The sequence below is a fragment of the Enhydra lutris genome, unplaced genomic scaffold (genome assembly GCF_002288905.1).
Source record: "Enhydra lutris kenyoni isolate GAN:26980312 unplaced genomic scaffold, ASM228890v2 scaffoldscaffold69, whole genome shotgun sequence".
Lineage (NCBI taxonomy): Eukaryota > Metazoa > Chordata > Mammalia > Carnivora > Mustelidae > Enhydra > Enhydra lutris.
In genome coordinates this window covers 7,959,326-7,976,388 of record NW_019154153.1, presented here as the reverse complement: position 1 = coordinate 7,976,388, position 17,063 = coordinate 7,959,326, and the positions used below count along the sequence as shown (strand labels likewise).

The 17,063-nt window shown below is 48.8% G+C and overlaps 1 protein-coding gene across 2 annotated transcripts; it reads left to right on the top strand.

Annotated features, from left to right (window-relative positions):
• The first annotated feature begins 3,309 nt into the window (after positions 1-3,309).
• LOC111159757 (complement C1r subcomponent like) lies at positions 3,310-15,640 on the top strand. 2 transcript variants are annotated; one of them, XM_022522341.1, is made up of 6 exons: positions 3,310-3,396; positions 3,975-4,203; positions 10,129-10,318; positions 11,799-11,894; positions 12,033-12,107; positions 13,686-15,640. In XM_022522341.1, exons 1-6 carry the CDS (start codon positions 3,314-3,316, stop codon positions 14,456-14,458), a joined length of 1,446 nt encoding a protein of 481 aa, XP_022378049.1. In that variant the 5' UTR covers positions 3,310-3,313; the 3' UTR covers positions 14,459-15,640. The 2 variants fall into 2 exon arrangements, with proteins under 2 accessions (XP_022378049.1, XP_022378050.1); XM_022522342.1 differs by having other exon boundaries at positions 3,318-3,396; positions 3,975-4,210; positions 10,136-10,318.
• Positions 15,641-17,063: the final 1,423 nt, after the last annotated feature.

Here is a 17,063-nt window from a genome sequence, read left to right as displayed (position 1 = left end):
ATTACTATATTCTTCTGCCTCCTTCCGGAGCCTTCCCCAGCCACAGCCCCGTTGCCTGGCCCTTGCCCTGGAATAAATGCACCTGTCTCCCAATTACAGGTGAAAACCAGAATGTGTCTCATTTTCCATTTGTTAACTTTCTCTTTTGCACATTTTAAGCTTCTCAGTCCTGCCTTTTTTTTCCCCTCTAAATGCCCTAAAATGAAATTCTGGTGCTCGGTTTTAAAAAACAAGGCCTCTAAATGCTCACCAGATAAATCTCAGCAAGACGAGAACATATTCCCTCTTCTCCTAGAGTTGCAGAAAATCAGACACGATTCTGCTTCATAGAGTTGATGCTGATAAAGTGGTAAATCAAGAACATTCAGTCCCACTGGTGTGAAAATATGTAATCCTGTTCCGTGTTATATTTATATCATCTTTGGAAGTGTAATTTGCACAAAGGAATCTTCTAAGACACGCAGACATCCAAGAAGGTGGCTATATGACCGATACAATGTAATTTATAAACCTTGAAAGTCTGCAACTCCAGCTGGCTGTTGATAACTTATTTGTCTGAAAACAATATTTCATTTATTTATTTTTTCTATAGAGAGAGCACAAAAGCAGGGGTAGGGGCAGAGGGAGAGAGGGAGAGAGAGACTCCCGAGCAAACTCCATGCCCAGCATGGAGGTAGAGACGGGGCTCCATTTTACGACCCTGAGATCATGATCTGAGCTGAAACCAAGAGCCGGATACTTAACTGACTGAGCCACCCAGGCACCCCTGAAAACGATATTTAAATTAACCTCTTTGATTTCGAAGAGGCATAGAGACTTAGGAGATTCTTGTTTGTTGGTTAGACCAGAAGAATTCCTTTGGGACTGCCTTGTCCTTTCAGGCATAAAAGTAAAATCTCATCCTTCTGTTTGTCTTTTTCTAAGAGTTTAAGAGTGTGGTAATTTGAATGAACAGGGGGAGTCCTTCCCTGTGATCTACCAGGAAAGCTGGGAATCAGCCCAGTGGGAAAAGCTAGAAAAGGAAGAGGGGAAGCAGCATAACTCCAAGTTCAGTGAACTTGAGGGGACTTGGAATGTGTGGCCCATAGCAGCCCTACCCTAATGGTGATGGAGGACAGATGTCCTGATCATGATATTTGGGGTCACCATCTCTACTGCACCCCTATTACTTGAGAGGTGATAAAAATTCTCAATTTTAGGGGCACCTGAGTGGCTCAGTCAGTTTAGCATGTGTCTTGGGCTCAAGTCATGATCTCGGGGTCCTGGAATCCAGTCCTGCATCAGGCTCCCTGCTCAGAGGAGAGCCTGCTTCTCCCTCTCCCTCTGCGGCTCCCCCGCTTGTGCTCTCTCACTCCTTCTCTCTCTCTCTGTCAAATAAATAAATAAAATCTTTTTTTTTTTTAATTCTCAAGTTCAGTAGGAAGCTGCCTTCTCAAGCCAGAGGGTCTCCAGGAAGATGGGGTGACACGAGGCTCAGAGGAGAGGAAGCTGTCGGAGCTAAAGCTTCAATCCAGGAGGAGGAAGAAAGCGAGAACACAAAGGCCTGGAGAAAGGGAGGAAAGCAGCAGGGGTGAGGGACAAATAAAGGAAGAAGTAACAGAAGGAGGAGAACATACGACCAGGGACCTGAGCAGTGTGGGGGCCCAGAGGAGAGGTTACTTCTGGAATGTGGGTGAGAAGGATTGCCCACCAAGCTCTCCCTGGGACTAAGGATGGAGGCAGGATGCTCTGGGACTGAATGGAACCCAGAGGGATGCTTCAGAAGGAGCCTGGTCACTTGGATGACCCAGGGAGAGTGTGGAAGGAGCTGTTTATTGCCATTACAGGATTACACAATATTATGGGAGTATACCATTTTTAGTAGTTTGTATCTTTAGATTTTTCTCGCTCTGTTACTAGATAGCTGTGCTACAAGCCTACGTGTTTTGTTGCCTGTGTGGGGTAGAGGAGGTATCCTGCAGAAGGGGAAGCAGGAAAAGTTGGGTCCCAGAGAGGGGTAGCAGAGGAGTACTTAGCAAAGTGATAGAGGCACCGGAAGAAGGGGTATTTGAGGGTCAGTGTGAGAGGGCAAGGGAAGAAGCCCACTAAGAGACTTTCTACCCATATGGTCAAGACTCAACCATGCGTGTTTCGAGGTCACGTCCATGGACTAAGCACCGTGTTAGCCATCCATGGTGGCGAGCCAAGGAGCCATACTCCCGGTCTTAATGGAGCCTGCTAGCTGGCCTGGCGTGCTGTCTCCGAGTGTCTCTAAGGGTTTCCGGAGAGCCTCTTAAAGGAAGAGTAGACCAAGAGCTCTGGAGTGGCTGAGGAGCCCTTCTCAGCATACGGCAGCCTTTGTGGTGAGCAGAACCGGGAGACAGCCATTCCACAAAGACATCACGTGCTACAATTCTGAGCCCCAGACGTATGCAAAACTTCTAGATGGAGCTGGAGTCCACGACAGGACGTGACCCTGGGCCAACTAACAAGGGCCAACTAACAAGGATTCGCCCTGCATCTGCCTGCTTTCCTCCATCCCCTCCCATTTCACATCACAGCCCAGGGGTGGGGATGCTGCTCAGAGCTGGTGTCCCAGGCCAGAGGGAGTGCGTGTCCTCAGGGAGCAGGCTGTTACTCACTTTCCACATACCTGCCTCCTTTGAGGACAGAACCCTGTGCCCCCACAAGGGCTTCGCATCCCTTAGCAAGCTACAGGTGAGTGTCTCTCCCGGGGGAACAGGGAGAGCAGGCTCTGTCCCCTGCCATGGCTTCTGGTATTTGTCTAAAGAAGTTTGAGTCTGGGACTGACAGGGGCTGTGGGCAGGATTCAGAAGACTACCTAAGCAAGTGCCCTCGCCCATGCTTGATGAGAGAAGAGGAAGGAGCAGCTCAAGGTCACGGATCACAAACTTCAATTTCTACAGGAGGCAGTCTGCTAACATCAATGAATGGTAAGGTCATGGAGGGAAAGGTATGGCCCATTAAGGTGACAGCCTTTACGCAGAAGGACCCACCCCTACCGTGTGATACATGCATGAGGGAAAAATCAGCTGTGAACAGTACAAAACAGTCATGACTTGGTGCCTTCCCTGCCCCCTGGTATTTTCTGAAGGCAAATGGGATTGGGGAGGTGTTTTTCCTCTAAATTGTGGCGGGCAAACTATTCCTGAAACAGACAGAAGGTGGAGCTCAACCCAGAGAATTAGAAAAAGGGAACTGTGGACACTTACTTAACTCATTTCCAGTAACTTCTCCTTCCTCCCCCAGCAGGGCCTTCCCCAGCCCCACCTCCCGTTCCCTGGCATGGGCCACATCCTGCTGCTGGTCCCAGATGTCCAGTTCCAGATGCCTGGTCTTGGAGTGGGGAAATGACCACTGGAGAAGGCCCCACTCTACAAGCTGCCCGGGCAAGATGTGAGTGTGCCCACGGAACGCCCTGGAGGAGAGGACAATGGCGGGAGAGGGGAAGGTGGGACCCAGGAACCTGCGTACCCACACACACACCCACACTGCACGCGTACACACATACACACACACACACACACACACACACACAGATCCAGTCCCTGCCAGAGGAACTGGAAAATTGCCTGTAGCCACCAGCAGCCTTCCCTGGAGTTGGTCAGACTCCCTGGTCCAAGCCAGGAGAACGACCGTATTTAAATTCCCCTCCCTCCCACCACCACGGCTCCCCCAGGTCCCAGGGTGGGACTGGGACTTGCCGAAGCAGAAAGCAGCCCCCTGCTTTGATCGAGACTGTCCAGGGACATGAGCAATGGTGGGAAACTCACAGTCCACACTCCAGCTGGCTGGGAGGCTGCAGGAATTGGGGTGAGGGACCCTAAGGGAGGTGCCAGCAGGTGCCCAGGCCTCAAGGGCAGAGCCTTTGCAGGGCCTCTCTATTTCCCAGCTTCACCTGCCCCTGCCCCTCATATTTCCACAGGCCTCAGGTCATATGCGTGTGGCCATAGCTCACTCTCGCCCCCTCACAGGTGGTGGCTGCTCCTCTGGGGAGTCCTCCAGGCTTGCTCCACGCAGGGCTCCGTGCTCTTGGCCCAGCAGCTACCCCGGCAGCTGACATCGCCCGGGTATCCAGAGCCCTATCTCAGAGGCCAAGAGAGCACCACTGACATCGAGGCTCCAGAGGGCTTTGCCGTGAGGCTTGTGTTCCAGGACTTCGACCTGGAGCCATCCCAGGACTGTGAGCAGGACTCTGTCACAGTGAGCTGTGGTGGGGGTCCTGAAGGGACTCTGGGGAGGGAGCCTCCTGGCCTGGAGCCCGGAGGCAGGGGAACGTGGCTGTGCCCTGAATGGCAAAGGATGGATGAAGAGCCTAAGTCAGGGCCACAGGCGGCTTAGCTGGGAGGCTGGGGTCTCCCCCCCGCCGCTGACTTACACCAGCAGCACTGGCTACACCCAGGCTACCGTCTGGGTTCCACAGAGCAAGACAGAGGGCAGCGGGGCAGTCTCTGCCTTTGGAAGTCATTCAGAGGGACACACACACAAACTGCAAAACCCTGGTGTCAAAGAGCAAGGACTCACACATCAGTCAGTAAAGATCCACCAAGTGTCTGTGGAGTGCAGGCTCTGTCTGATCGGGAAGCTGGGCCTAAGTAATAGCGAAAGCTTAGGTGACTGTTCAAGTTGCAGGATAGGGACCCTTTAAAAACAGCACTTTGCATTATCTTTTGGGTTAAATTTCCTTCATAGCAAAATAACCCATGCACAGAGTTCTTGGAAAAAATGAGTATACGGCAAGACTTATGATGAAAACAGCAGTCTCCAGCCTTCTTCCCAGCCCCAGTGCCTCTCCCAGTGGCAGCGCCTGTGAAGCCCGGAGCTGCTCCATCTGGCATTTGCTTCTATGTATATAAATAACTGCTTATTGTGTTACTTTTTTGCATCTGATCACTTAATTTCCAACTCTAGAAGATGAGGACTCTCTTTACCTCTCTTAGAACTTCAGTGCACTTCCCCACCCCATCCCCCCAAGCTAGCATTATTAGCATTTTTAGTTATTTATATTATCATGACTTTAAAATACTCCCTTTGGTTTTTTTTGATTTTTTAAAATTATTTATTTGACAGACAGAGATCACAAGTAGACAGAGAGGCAGGCTGAGAGAGAGGGGAAGCAGGATCCCTGTTGAGCAGAGACCCCTGATGCGGGGCTCGATCCCACAACCCTGAGATCATTACCCGAGCTGAAGGCAGAGGCTTAACTCACTGAGCCACCCAAGCGCCCCTAAAATACTCCCTTCTGAGCACATGGTGTGCAGTAATTATACGTCCTTCTTTCTCTGGCTTTTGGGTCTCCCGGGAGTCAGTAATCACATGGAGTTTTTTGGATTTTCTGTTTTTGTTTTGATTTTTAGTTTGCTTAGTTCTGTCTGTAACTAAGCTCCCCAGACTCTTAGCCAGGAGAGTAAATCTCCTCTCGACGGAATCAACTACAAATCTCAGTCGCTTGGTCCTGCTTTGTATTGGTGACATCCCACCTGAAGATCTTGTGATGATTTATCTCCTCAGTCTGAGTTCCTTGCTCTCCAGAGCCTCATGCGTTCTGGAAATCCCCTTCTCCCTCCTTCTGGGCATTTCCTGTACCTGTCCTGTGCTGGAACCGAAACCCGTACCATTCTCTTTCCCGGTTTAGGTCCTCATTTTGGAGGAATACATTGCCCTCCAGAAAAAGCATGAGGGAGTAAATTGTAAAGGATCTCACATATCCCTGAGTGCCTTGGTTCGACTGTCACAGTTGGTAGATAGTGAATTTGGGACGCAGTCTGGGTTATAAGCCATTTTCTCTCAGAATTTTGATGATACGATCTGCTTGCTCTAGTGTTGTTAAACTTGGTACAAGTATGATTTCTGGTCCTTTGTTTTTTCTCTTTGGAATTTTTGGAACGTTTTCCTTATTGTCAGTATTCTAAGTTTCCATTGTGATGTGCCTTGACGCGAGTCTTTTTGTCATCATTGTGTACAGGTTTTTTTTAATCTAGAGACTTTTTTCAAGATTTTATTTATTTATTTGAGAGAGAGAAAGAGTAAGCATGGGGGCGGGGGTGGAATCAGAGGGAGAGTCGGACTCCTTGCTGAGCAGGGAGTCCCATGAGGGACTCGATCCTGGGACTCCGGGATCATGACCTGAGCTGAAGGCAGATGATTCACCCACTGAGCCACCCAGGCATCCCCAGCCTAGAGACTTTTTAAATCTAGTCCTCAACTCTGTGAATGTACTTGTATTTTTTTTTTTTTAGGCTTCTGAGCCTATGTCTATTTATTTTTATCTTTATTTTTTATTTTATTTTACTGAAGTGTAGTTGACATACTATGTTCTCTTAGTTTCAATTGTGCAACGTATTGAAAACACAATTCTAAGTCACCATCTGTCACCATACAATGTTATTATAATATTATTGATTATATTACTTATGCTGTATGTTTCTTCCCCTCACTTACTCATTTTTTTAAGTTTTTATTTAAATTCAGGTTAGGGGCGCCTGGGTGGCTCAGTGGGTTAAAGCCTCTGCCTTCAGCTCAGGTCATGATCCCAGATCCTGGGATCGAGCCCCACATCGGGCTCTCTGCTCAGCAGGGAGCCTGTGTCCCCCTCTCTCTCTCTGCCTGCCTCTCTGTCTACTTGTGATCTCTGTCAAATAAATAAATAAAATCTTTAAAATAAATAAATAAATAAATAAATAAATTCAGGTTAGCTAACAGACAGTGTCACATTAGTTTCAGGTGTGATTCAACACTTCCATACAACCCCTATTTCACGCATTTCCCCCACCCACCGCTCTTGTATTATTTTCTAAGTAAGTTCCAGATGTCTGCTTTATTTTCTCTTTCTATAGAAAGAGAAAGTAAATTTAGCTGTTGTAAATTCCGGACTGATTCTCCAGTTTTGTTACTCCATTCTGTTCTGTTTTCCATCTCTTTTTGTTCCACTTTCTGGGAGGTTTCCTCATTTTAAATACCAACTTTTTTTTTAAGATTTTATTTATTTATTTGACAGAGAGAGAGCACAAGTAGGCAGAGAAGCAGGCAGAGAGAGGGGGGAAAGCAGTCTCCCCGCCGAGCAGAGAGCCTGATGCGGGGCTCAATCCCAGGACCCTGAGATCATGACCCGAGCCGAAGGCAGAGGCTTTAATCCACTGAGCCACACAGGCGCCCCTAAATACCAACTTTTTAAAAGATTTTATTCATTTATTTGAGAGAGAGCACAAACAGGGGGAGGGACAGAAGCAGAGGGAGAAGCAGGCTCCCCACTGAGCAGGGAGCCCATCATGGGGCTCCATCCCAGGATCCCAGGATCATGACCTAAGCCGGAGGCAGCCTCTTAACTGAGCCACCCATGCACCCCTTAAATATGAACTTTTTATTAAATTTTTTCTGCTAATGTATTTTTTCATGTCTAAAAGCTCATTCTTATCTTCTCAAGGTACCTTCATATAGAATAGAGTTCTTGTTTCATGAAGCCAATAGCCTTCTCTCTACAGGGATTATTTTTAAATGTTTCTTCTGTTCCTTGTATTATCTCTTCTTCATCCAGGTTCCCTTTTATTGTTCATTTGTTTCGATCTCTGCTTATCACATTAGAAACTTCCCTACAATGTCTGAGAATCCTTGGCTGTCCATTGTCATATTTAAGAGTGAAACACTCAGGGCGCCTGGGTGGCTCAGTGGGTTAAAGCCTCTGCCTTCCGTTCAGGTCATGATCCCAGGGTACTGGGATAGAGCCCCACATCGGGCTCTCTGCTCAGCGGGGAGCCTGCTTCCTCCTCTCTCTGCCTGCCTCTCTGCCTACTTGTGATCTCTGTCTGTCAAATAAATAAAATCTTAAAAAAAAAAAAAGTGGAACACTCAGCTGGCCCTGGATGCTGTGTGTGAATATCTAAAATTTGTGAGGAGACCGGTTTGACAACAGAGTTCTCAACAAGGTGACCTATTATTTGTGCTGTAGGGGGACCTCCCAAACACTAGCTTGCTGAAGTATTTTCTTTAGCAACAGCCCATCTCCGATCAGAATCCTCTGGGCTCCTGCTCAAGGTGGCTAATGTTCTGGCCAGCAAGCAGAGGAAGGAACCCCATTATTTGATACGTAGACTTTTACTGAAGCCCTCTGTTTTCCACACTGGTCTTCATCTCCCCTGTCGAGTGTGCTGGGGGACCCCAAGTCCCGTGTGTCTAGCTCACACTCGGGTCTTATGCCGGGGTGAGTGGGATGCACAGGGTGGGCAAAGGGACCTAGAGTTCTGAGGTCTCCCCACGTCAGCATTCCATCAGTCCTTCTTTCATCCTCATCCTCGGGGCTGCCTCATTACCCCAGCTTCTGAAACTTTCCCAAGTTCTGTGGTGAGAGACTGCTTGCTTTATGTTGGCTTCCACCTTCAAAGACCTGTTGCTGTTTGTGCATCTCTGTCCCGTCTTCCGAAACATTGACATCCCTTCTCTGCTGTCACGCCCTCTCACTTTCTTGCCCTGAGTCACGTCCCTTTGCTGTCGTGTTGGTGGGATTTGAGGTGGGAAAGGAGATAAATGCATGTGTTTACTGCTTCAGATTTTACTGGAAGTCGGGACTGTATTTAATTCAGCCCGTGTCTGTTGAGCACCTGCCGTGACCCCTGCTCTTCTCAGTCGTGGACAGTTTCCATCTTGGCCCGATGCTCCCCGGTCACGGAGGGAGTTCAAGCTTAGGAAGAGGATTCTTCCCTCCTCTCCGCTTCCAGAGCAAATCGCACAGACTCTGCGAATGCAGAACTTAAGAACCTGGAGCCCAGTTCAGTTCTTGCTTGTCCGTGTGCTCCGCCGGCCTGCGGGCTGCTCAGTAGCAGATCTGTGTGTTCTTCGTGTCTGTACCGCCAGCACCGAGCACAGTGTCTCACACATAGAACATAATCAATACCCGGTGAATGAACGAACGAATGAACGAACGAATGAAATCCAAGCTTCTGTACTAGTTTGCTAGTTAGACTCCCAAGTTGTTTTAGTCAACAACTCACAGGGAAAGGTATGAAGAAAACTGGAGCATTTAACAACCAAGACTGTCCGTGAAGGACAGTTTCCCGGGGGAACATGCTTCTCCCCCAAGAGGTAGGTCTCTTAAATAGGGACATTAGATGCGGAGATGTCCTCAGGAAAGAAAAGTATTGGGACGTGCCTGAGCCAGACATTCCAGGTGATGGAAAACTTTTCTTTGTGCCAACTTCCCCCCAGTTACTATGATCACGGAGACAGACATGAGCTGGAGGGAGCCTTAAAGGAATTTGAGATCTGGGGAGAACAAGAGAACAAATAGGGTATGTAGGTTAATATGAAGGTCAGAAATCAGGTGCACTGACCAGTGAGCTGTGTGCCCGGAGAAGAGATGCGGTGTGAGGCATGGGCTATGGAACTCCTTCCAAGGGGCCCTTGCTCGGGTTGGGGAATCCACATAAAAGGATTTGAGCAGGGGTCAGGCAGTCAGAAGGAACAGAAGTGGAGAAAACCAGCTTCAAGGATATACTGAAGCAACATAGCCAGGGAACACACACTGTGTACATTTTGTCTGTAGATTTCACAGCTTGGGGGGCTTCCCTTACAGTTTCTGGGGTAAGAGGAGGAACATTCCAAAAGAAGGAGAACTGGAAAGGCTAGGAACCCAAGGGGGCTCAGTCTTGGCATAGTCTTATTGCTTCATGGGCGTTGGCCACAGGACATTATTCGGACAAGTGGAAGGCGATGGGGGTGGAGGAGGTGAGAAGAGAAGGACTTAGGTTTGCATATTTGTCAGTTCAAGGCTGTGGTCCTCTAGGTTCTATTCGGAGCATCAAAGGGTCAGCAGTAAGCAAAATAGATGTGGTTCATGCCTTTAGAATCTATAATCCAGCAGACTGTTTGGAGAAACCCTAGAGTTCCCAAGGAGCTTCTTGAAAGTAGGTAACCAGGGTGAGCTTTATGAGATACTTATGGTAGGCTAAAGAAATAGGCTAGGTATCTGGTCATGGATAAAAGAAAGCTGGGGACCAGTAAGGGGACAAGGTGCAACTTGAGGAAAGCTCCCCAAGGAACAGCTTCTGAACCCCAGAGGTGTGCAGACCTTCTAGAGCATGTGACCCTGTGGTACACGTTCACCCCCACACCCACCTGCCCACCCTCCCTTTTCAGATCACAGCCAGCGGGATGGATCCAAGCCGGTTCTGTGGGCAGCAGGGCTCCCCGCTGGGCAGCCCTCCTGGTCAGAGGGAGTTTGTATCCCCGGGAAACCGATTGCAGCTGACTTTCCGGGCCCCTGCCTCCTCTCAGGACAGGACCACTGACCTCCACAAGGGCTTCCTAGCCCTCTACCAAGCTGTGAGTGAGTGTCCCTTGTGGGTGTGCAGCCTCTGCCGGGGGCCATGGCCCCTGGGGTCCTGAAGGGACACATGGAAGCTTGAGTGGCCCCTCCCCACCCAGCTGTGCCCCCTCTGCTGAGCAGCCCAATTAAAAGGGTAACCGTGGCTCAGCAGTTGTTTCCATGCGGATTCTAGGCCAAATGCTTGCAGATCATCTCCTCTTTCAAGAGGAGCCAAAAGTCCAGATTTTTAAGTGAAGTTCTGTATTTTCAAATGGGAACTCAGATTTTTTTTTTTTTTTACAAAATAATGCATGTACATGACAAATTTAAAAAATAATAATATCATATGGTAATAGAGTAAGAAGTAAGTCTTCCTCTCATCTCTGGCCCTTAGTCCCTGGCTACCCTGTCCAGAAACAACTTTGTTGCCCATTTCCTGGGTACGTTTCCAAAGACACTCTGTGCCATTCAAATATACTTATTGTTGTGCGGCAAGGAGGGAGGGGCATGCATAATATTCACGATGTCTTAAATCTGGCATTTTTCACTCAATAATATGTCTTTCTTTTAAAGATTTTATATATTTATTTGCGAGAAAGTGAGAGAGAGAGCACAAGCAGGGAGAGGGGACAGAGAGAGAGGGAGAGGGAGAAGCAAATTCCGGGCTGAGCAGGGAGCCCAACTCAGGACTCGATCCCGGGATTGTGGGATCATGACCTGAGCCAAAGGCAGCACTTAACTGACTGAACCACTCAGGCGTCCCTCAGTAATATGTCTTAATGAGCATCCCATATTCATGTGATTAGGAGTGACCAATTCTTTTTAAGGACCCTATAGTATTCCTTTGATTGATGTGTATACTGTATATAACCAGTCCTCCATTGATACTGGGCTGCCACAAGACAGTCCTGCCATGGGTATCCCTGCATATACATCTTTGAGCCTGTGTATGAGGCTAAATTCTTAGAAATGGGGGTGCCTGGGTGGCTCAGTCGTTAAGCTTCTGCCTTCGGCTCAGGTCATGATCCCAGGGTCCTGGGATCAAGCCCCGAATCAGGCTCCCTGCTAGGTGGGAAGCCTGCTTCTCCCCCTCGACTCCCCCTGCTTGTGTTCCCTCTCTTGCTGTCCCTCTCTCTGTCAAATAAATAAAAATCTTTAAAAAATGAACAAATAAATTCTTAGAAATGGAAATGTTAGGTGAAAAATCATTTGCAATTTAAGTTTTGGCATGGCTACATTTCCTCCCAAAGAGGTTTCACTAACATATACTGGCTAGCCATGTATGAAAATGCCCGTTTCCCCATTTTCCCCATACCCTATTTATCACAGTTGTTCTCTTTTTTTTTTTTTTTATCATTTTTTATCATTGATGATCTGATCAGTGAAAACTAGTTCAAGTGTTCTAAATGGAAAACTGTGCAAGTCACTAAATATGGCCCCTGGCCAGAATCAGTCCCTGGGCTGCCAGTTCGGGGTCCTCCTGACAACTGGTTTCCTACAGGAGTGAACCACAGTCTGCCCATCAGCGCACCGGAGGACAACCCCTCCCAGATCCAGAACCACTGCCGGGAGCCCTATTATCAGGCAGTACCAGCAGGTGAGTCCCTGCTGGCTTGGGAAACTGGCTCCTAGTTGCCTCACTCCCACCAAGAAGCCAGAGGCGCTCTGGGCACCTAGCACCCCCACCTCCAAATTCTGAACTTGTTTCTCTGCCTCCCCTCATTTCACTCCTCAGGGACACTCACCTGCCCACCCCAGTTCCCCTGGAAGAAGACACAAGATAGAGAGGAGCTTCCTCACTGTGTACCTGGTGAGTAATGACCTCCAGCGCCAACCCTCTGGCCCCTTCCTGCAGAAACCTCAGCTGTACCTGGGGCCCGTGGGAGTGGGACACAGAGGGTTAAAGGAAGCCTTAGGGAAGAGAGGGAGAGATGAAGGCAGAAGGTGGAGAAGAAGAAGGGGACCAAGAAGGCCCAGAAAAGGAGAAGGAAAAGTCTTGTCCCTTATTCAGAATCAAGAGATAACTGAGAGAGTACAAACATAGATGAAGTCCATCATAGGGGACAGTAAAGGAGAAGAGGGTCAGAACAGTAGAAAGAAGAGAAACCCGTCTCTTGGGATAGTCTGCTTTAAGGATACGCAGACAAGCTCTCTGTCCCCAAAATACCTCCCTACCTACATGCCACAGTGCCAGGAAATTTGCCATGCTCTTAAGACTTTTTATTAAGATAGAAGTTATGTAATGTAAAATTCACCATCTTAACCGCCTTGAAGTGTACCATGCGGTGATTTTTAGTATATTCACAAGGTTGAGCCAAATTACCGCTAATTCCAGAACAGTCCCATCTCCCCAAAAAGAAGCCCAGTACCTCGGACTCTCCCCTCCCCCACCCCCTGGCAACCACTAACCTACTTTCTGTCTCTGTGGATTTGCCTCTTCTGATCATTTTCTATAAAGGGAATCAGGCAGCACGTGGCCTTTTGTGTCTGGCTTCTTTTGTTCAGCCTGTTTTCAAGGCTCACCCATGTTGTAGCACATGTAAGGATTCCATTCCTTTCCACGGATGTACCTTAATCCATCCTCTTGTTCATCCATTCATCCATTGAATGACATTTGGGTTGTTTCTACTTTTTGCCTTTTAGGGATAAGGCCGCTATGACCATTCGTTACGAGTTTCCATGTGGACATGTTTTCTGTTCTCTTGGGTGTGTCCCCGCAAGTGGAATTGCTAGGTCACCTTCCACCTGCTGGTTTAACTTTGTGGGGACTTGCCATGCTGTTTTCTGCTGGTGCCGCATCCTTTTACATTCCCACCAGCAAGATACAAGTGTTCAAGTTGACTGTTTTTGAAATCCATTTTTTTTTTTTTTTTGAGTCAAAGATCACCTTTCTAACTCGATCTGAATGAACTTCTCAGATCTCGCTCCTGACCGTCAGAAAGCTCTTGGGCCAGGCTGGTGCAGTGTTCGGGGAGTGAGCTGGGGAGTAGGTGATGGTGGGAGATGTCCACAATGGAGGAAGGACACAGACAAACTGCTTGCTGCATGATTTTGCTGGGGATGGCCCCACCAGAGTCTGAAGAAGTGGCCCTCAAATGTCTGAGGGATGGGGGACACAGGGCAAGGGGACCAAGAGCACACTTCTCAGTGATGTGTCGGCCTGTCTGATCACTGTATTGTGTACTTAAAACTAACATAAGCTGTGTGTTCATGACGCTGGAATTAATATTTTCAAATCCTATTACTAAGGTAAAATAAGAGAGATTCTTTTTTTAAAAAAAAAAGTGTCCAGGAAGCGGGGAGGAGAGCACTTCTCGGAAGCAGGTCTGTAACAAATGCTCCTTGATGCAGCTGCTGATGTCACCTGTACGTGTCTCTTCTCTCCCAGTCTGTGGCCGGCCGGTCACCCCCATCGCCCAGAACCAGGAGGCCCTGGGTTCCTCCAAGGCCAAGCTGGGCAACTTCCCCTGGCAAGCTTTCACCAACATCTACGGCCGCGGGGGCGGGGCCCTGCTGGGCGACAGATGGATCCTCACGGCGGCCCACACCATCTATCCCAAGGACGGCGTCTTCGTCGGGAGGAACCGGAGCGTGGACGTGTTCCTGGGCCACACGAGCATCGACGAGATGCTGCGGCTGGGGAGCCACCCCGTGCGCCGCGTGGTGGTACACCCGGACTACCGGCCGCGCGAGTCCCACAACTTCGAAGGCGACATCGCGCTCCTGGAGCTGCAGCGGAGTGTGCCACTGGGCCCCGGCCTGCTCCCGGTCTGCCTGCCCGAGCGCGAGGCCCTCTACCGCAGTGGCGTGTGGGGCTTGGTCAGCGGGTTCGGCGTGGACAGGGGCTGGTTAACCACCGAGCTGAAATACACAAGCCTGCCGGTGGCCCCGCGGGCCGCCTGCCGGGCCTGGCTCCGAGAGAGGCGAAGGTCTGAGCTGTTTTCAGCCAACATGTTCTGTGCAGGGGACGAGACGAGGCAGCAGAGTGTCTGCCAGGGGGACAGCGGTGGCGTCTTTGTGGTGTGGGATGAGCATGCCCATCGCTGGGTGGCCACGGGCATCGTCTCCTGGGGCGTGGGCTGTGGCAAGGGCTATGGCTTCTACACCAAAGTGCTCAACTACCTGGACTGGATCAAGGCAGTGATGGATGGGAAGGACTGAGCCAGGGGGCGCTTGAGCAGGGACACTCAGCTGGGGACCGCCCCTGTCCCCCAGGAGAGGGTGAGGAGGGAGGACCCAGCTCAGGGATGGGGATGGGAGCAGGGAATCCCTATTCTAGTGACTGCTGCCCTGTCCCGGCTTGGAGAGAACTCCTCCTCCTTCCCAGTGCCTCCTCCTTCTCCTCCTCTACCTTCCTTCCAGGGAAGCACTGGACACCTCAGCCAGTTTCCCTTTAAACTTCATCTCCTGCAGATATGGCTTCTTCTGTGCTCTCCTGGGAGACTGTCACCTTCTCATCCCCCAGTTCAAATGGGGTATGGGGGGAGTGGTTTTAATTGCTTTCATTTCTGAGACAGTCCCAAGCCCCTCTAGTTGGCCTTCACACTTTCAAGCTATTGGTTTCACCACCACCAAATCTCCTAGCTGCAATTCTAGTAAATAGCCCATTTTGGCTTCCATGTTCTGCGTACCAGACGCTTCCCAGGTTATTTCATTGACTCCTCACAGCAAGTTTGCCATGGAGGTGTTATTACCCACATTTCACAAATGAGGAAACTGAAGCCCAGGGACATAAAGTGTCTTTCCCAAAACCCACAGCTGGGACAGAACTGCCAAGGCCATGTGCTTTCCAGGACACTGCACTACCTTGCAATTGTCCTCAAGACCTACTGTGCTTCCCCTTCCCAATCCCCACATCCTCACAGGTCCTCCCTGGGAATTCCTGCTTCAGTGAAGATGACAACAACTGGCTCACACTTTCCTGCTGGCCCCATCCGCTAGACCCCAAGCTGAGCCCAGCACTGGGCTGGATGGTGGGGCTGACGCCCCCCAGCACTGCTGGACACCCAGGTCTGGGCTCCACCTGAGAAGACCAGCTCTATAACACTTAATAAGGTCTTGAGGTGATTTACCGTGAAAGACACAAGTCAAATACGATTGTTCAAATGGAAATAGAAAATTAATACCATAAAACAGAAGAGAGCAAATTTGGTAGCATTGAAGGTCAAGTCAGCTACCTGTTTAACGGTTAAGTTGAACTTTGAAAAACAGCAGGATTTAAAGTTATACATACATGCATTTTACTTCGATTTTTCTAAACCATTTTTAAACCTAAGTATAAAAGAGTATTAAAAACACCCAAAGGGGTGCCTGGGTGGCTCAGTCAGTTAAGTTTCTGACTTTTGGTTTAGGCTCAGGTCGTGATCTCAGGGATGTGGGATTGAGCCCCCTCTAGGGCTCTGCGATCAGTGTGGAGTCAGCCTGGGATTCTCTCCCTCTGCTCCTCCCACTTGTGATTGTTCTCTCTTTCTCTCTCTCTCTAAAATAAAATAAATAAATCTTGGGGGACATGGATGTTTTGGTAGGTTAAGCATCTGCCTTCGGCTCTGGTCATGATTCTGGTATCCTGGGATTGATCCCTGAGTCGAGCTCCCTCCTTGTGGGTGAACGTGCTTCTCCTTCTCCCTCTGCCTGCTGCTCCCCCTGCTAGTACTCTCTCTCTCTCTCTCTCTCTCTCTCTCTCTCTGTGTGTGTCAAATAAATAAATAATAAATAAAATCTTTTAAATAAATAATTAAGAACACCTTAAAATACTGATGAGAAGATGTTTTAGGTGGTATAATTTTGGCTGTTTTTCCCCCTATTCTTCTGTAGTTGCTAAAGTTTGCTAAATTTTATTTAATGAGCATGTATTCATTTAATTTGTTTTTATTATCGAAAAAATGATGTTTCTCCCTGCCAAGGCAAAAAGTGTATACCTATATGGCTCTGTATGGATCTAGATGTCTAGATCTATCCACATAAGGTTACCTACCTACCATTACTTTAAGAGAGAAACTTTTTTTCCCCAGAACCAAAACCTGAGAGGAATAAACAGTAAAATAGACAATGTCTTTGATACTGGTCTTTAAACCAGTGCAGGAGTAATCTTCATATGGCTCTTTCTTCTTTCTGTCCTTGGTGTAAGTCAAGGGTATATACAACAAATGTGCAAGTAAAGGTTCCTTTGAGTGGCCAGGCAGAGGGGAGGCAGGACTGGGACCGAGCTGACGAAGCCCAGGTTTGTCACTTGCAACCGTGTCGTATCGTACGAGGACAGAACTCAGAATCCCTGCGATGGACAGGAGAACTCCAGCTAAGAATTACCTTGTTGGACCACTTGCTCCTTACCTGTGATCTCTGCCATTCTGCCCCCACTATGAGCCCGAGACACGCATGCACACACCCAGTGCTGTCAAAATGCTAATATGCAATTTTCTAGACAAGATTCCCCTTCTTGGGATGCCTGGGTGACTCAGTCGGTTAATTGTCTGCCTTCAGCTCAAGTCATGACCCTGGGGTCCTGGGATCAAGTCCCACATCAGGCTCCTTGCTCAGCGGGGAGCCTGATTCTCCCTCTGCCTGCCACTCCCCAGGCTTGTGAGCTCGCTCGCTCTCTCTCTCTCTGACAAATAAACAGAATCTTTAAAAAAAAAAAAAAATTACTTTTTTCTCATCTCCTCATCAAGTCCTTATCCTTCTCCATCTTTTTTTCTTTTCTGACCTGCCAAGGTCATGGGTCATGTCAGGAATTATGTCCTGGATCAGCCCTGCCATCAGATTCCTT

What these genes read in the sequence shown, in the direction of transcription:
- LOC111159757 (XM_022522341.1), top strand. Translation starts at nt 3,314, where the DNA reads ATGTCCAGTTCCAGATGCCTGGTCTTGGAGTGGGGAAATGACCACTGG. An exon ending in ACAAGCTGCCCGGGCAAGAT is followed by an intron (nt 3,397 to 3,974) that starts GTGAGTGTGCCC and finishes GCCCCCTCACAG; the next exon opens with GTGGTGGCTGCTCCTCTGGG. An exon ending in TTATCAGGCAGTACCAGCAG is followed by an intron (nt 11,895 to 12,032) that starts GTGAGTCCCTGC and finishes TTCACTCCTCAG; the next exon opens with GGACACTCACCTGCCCACCC.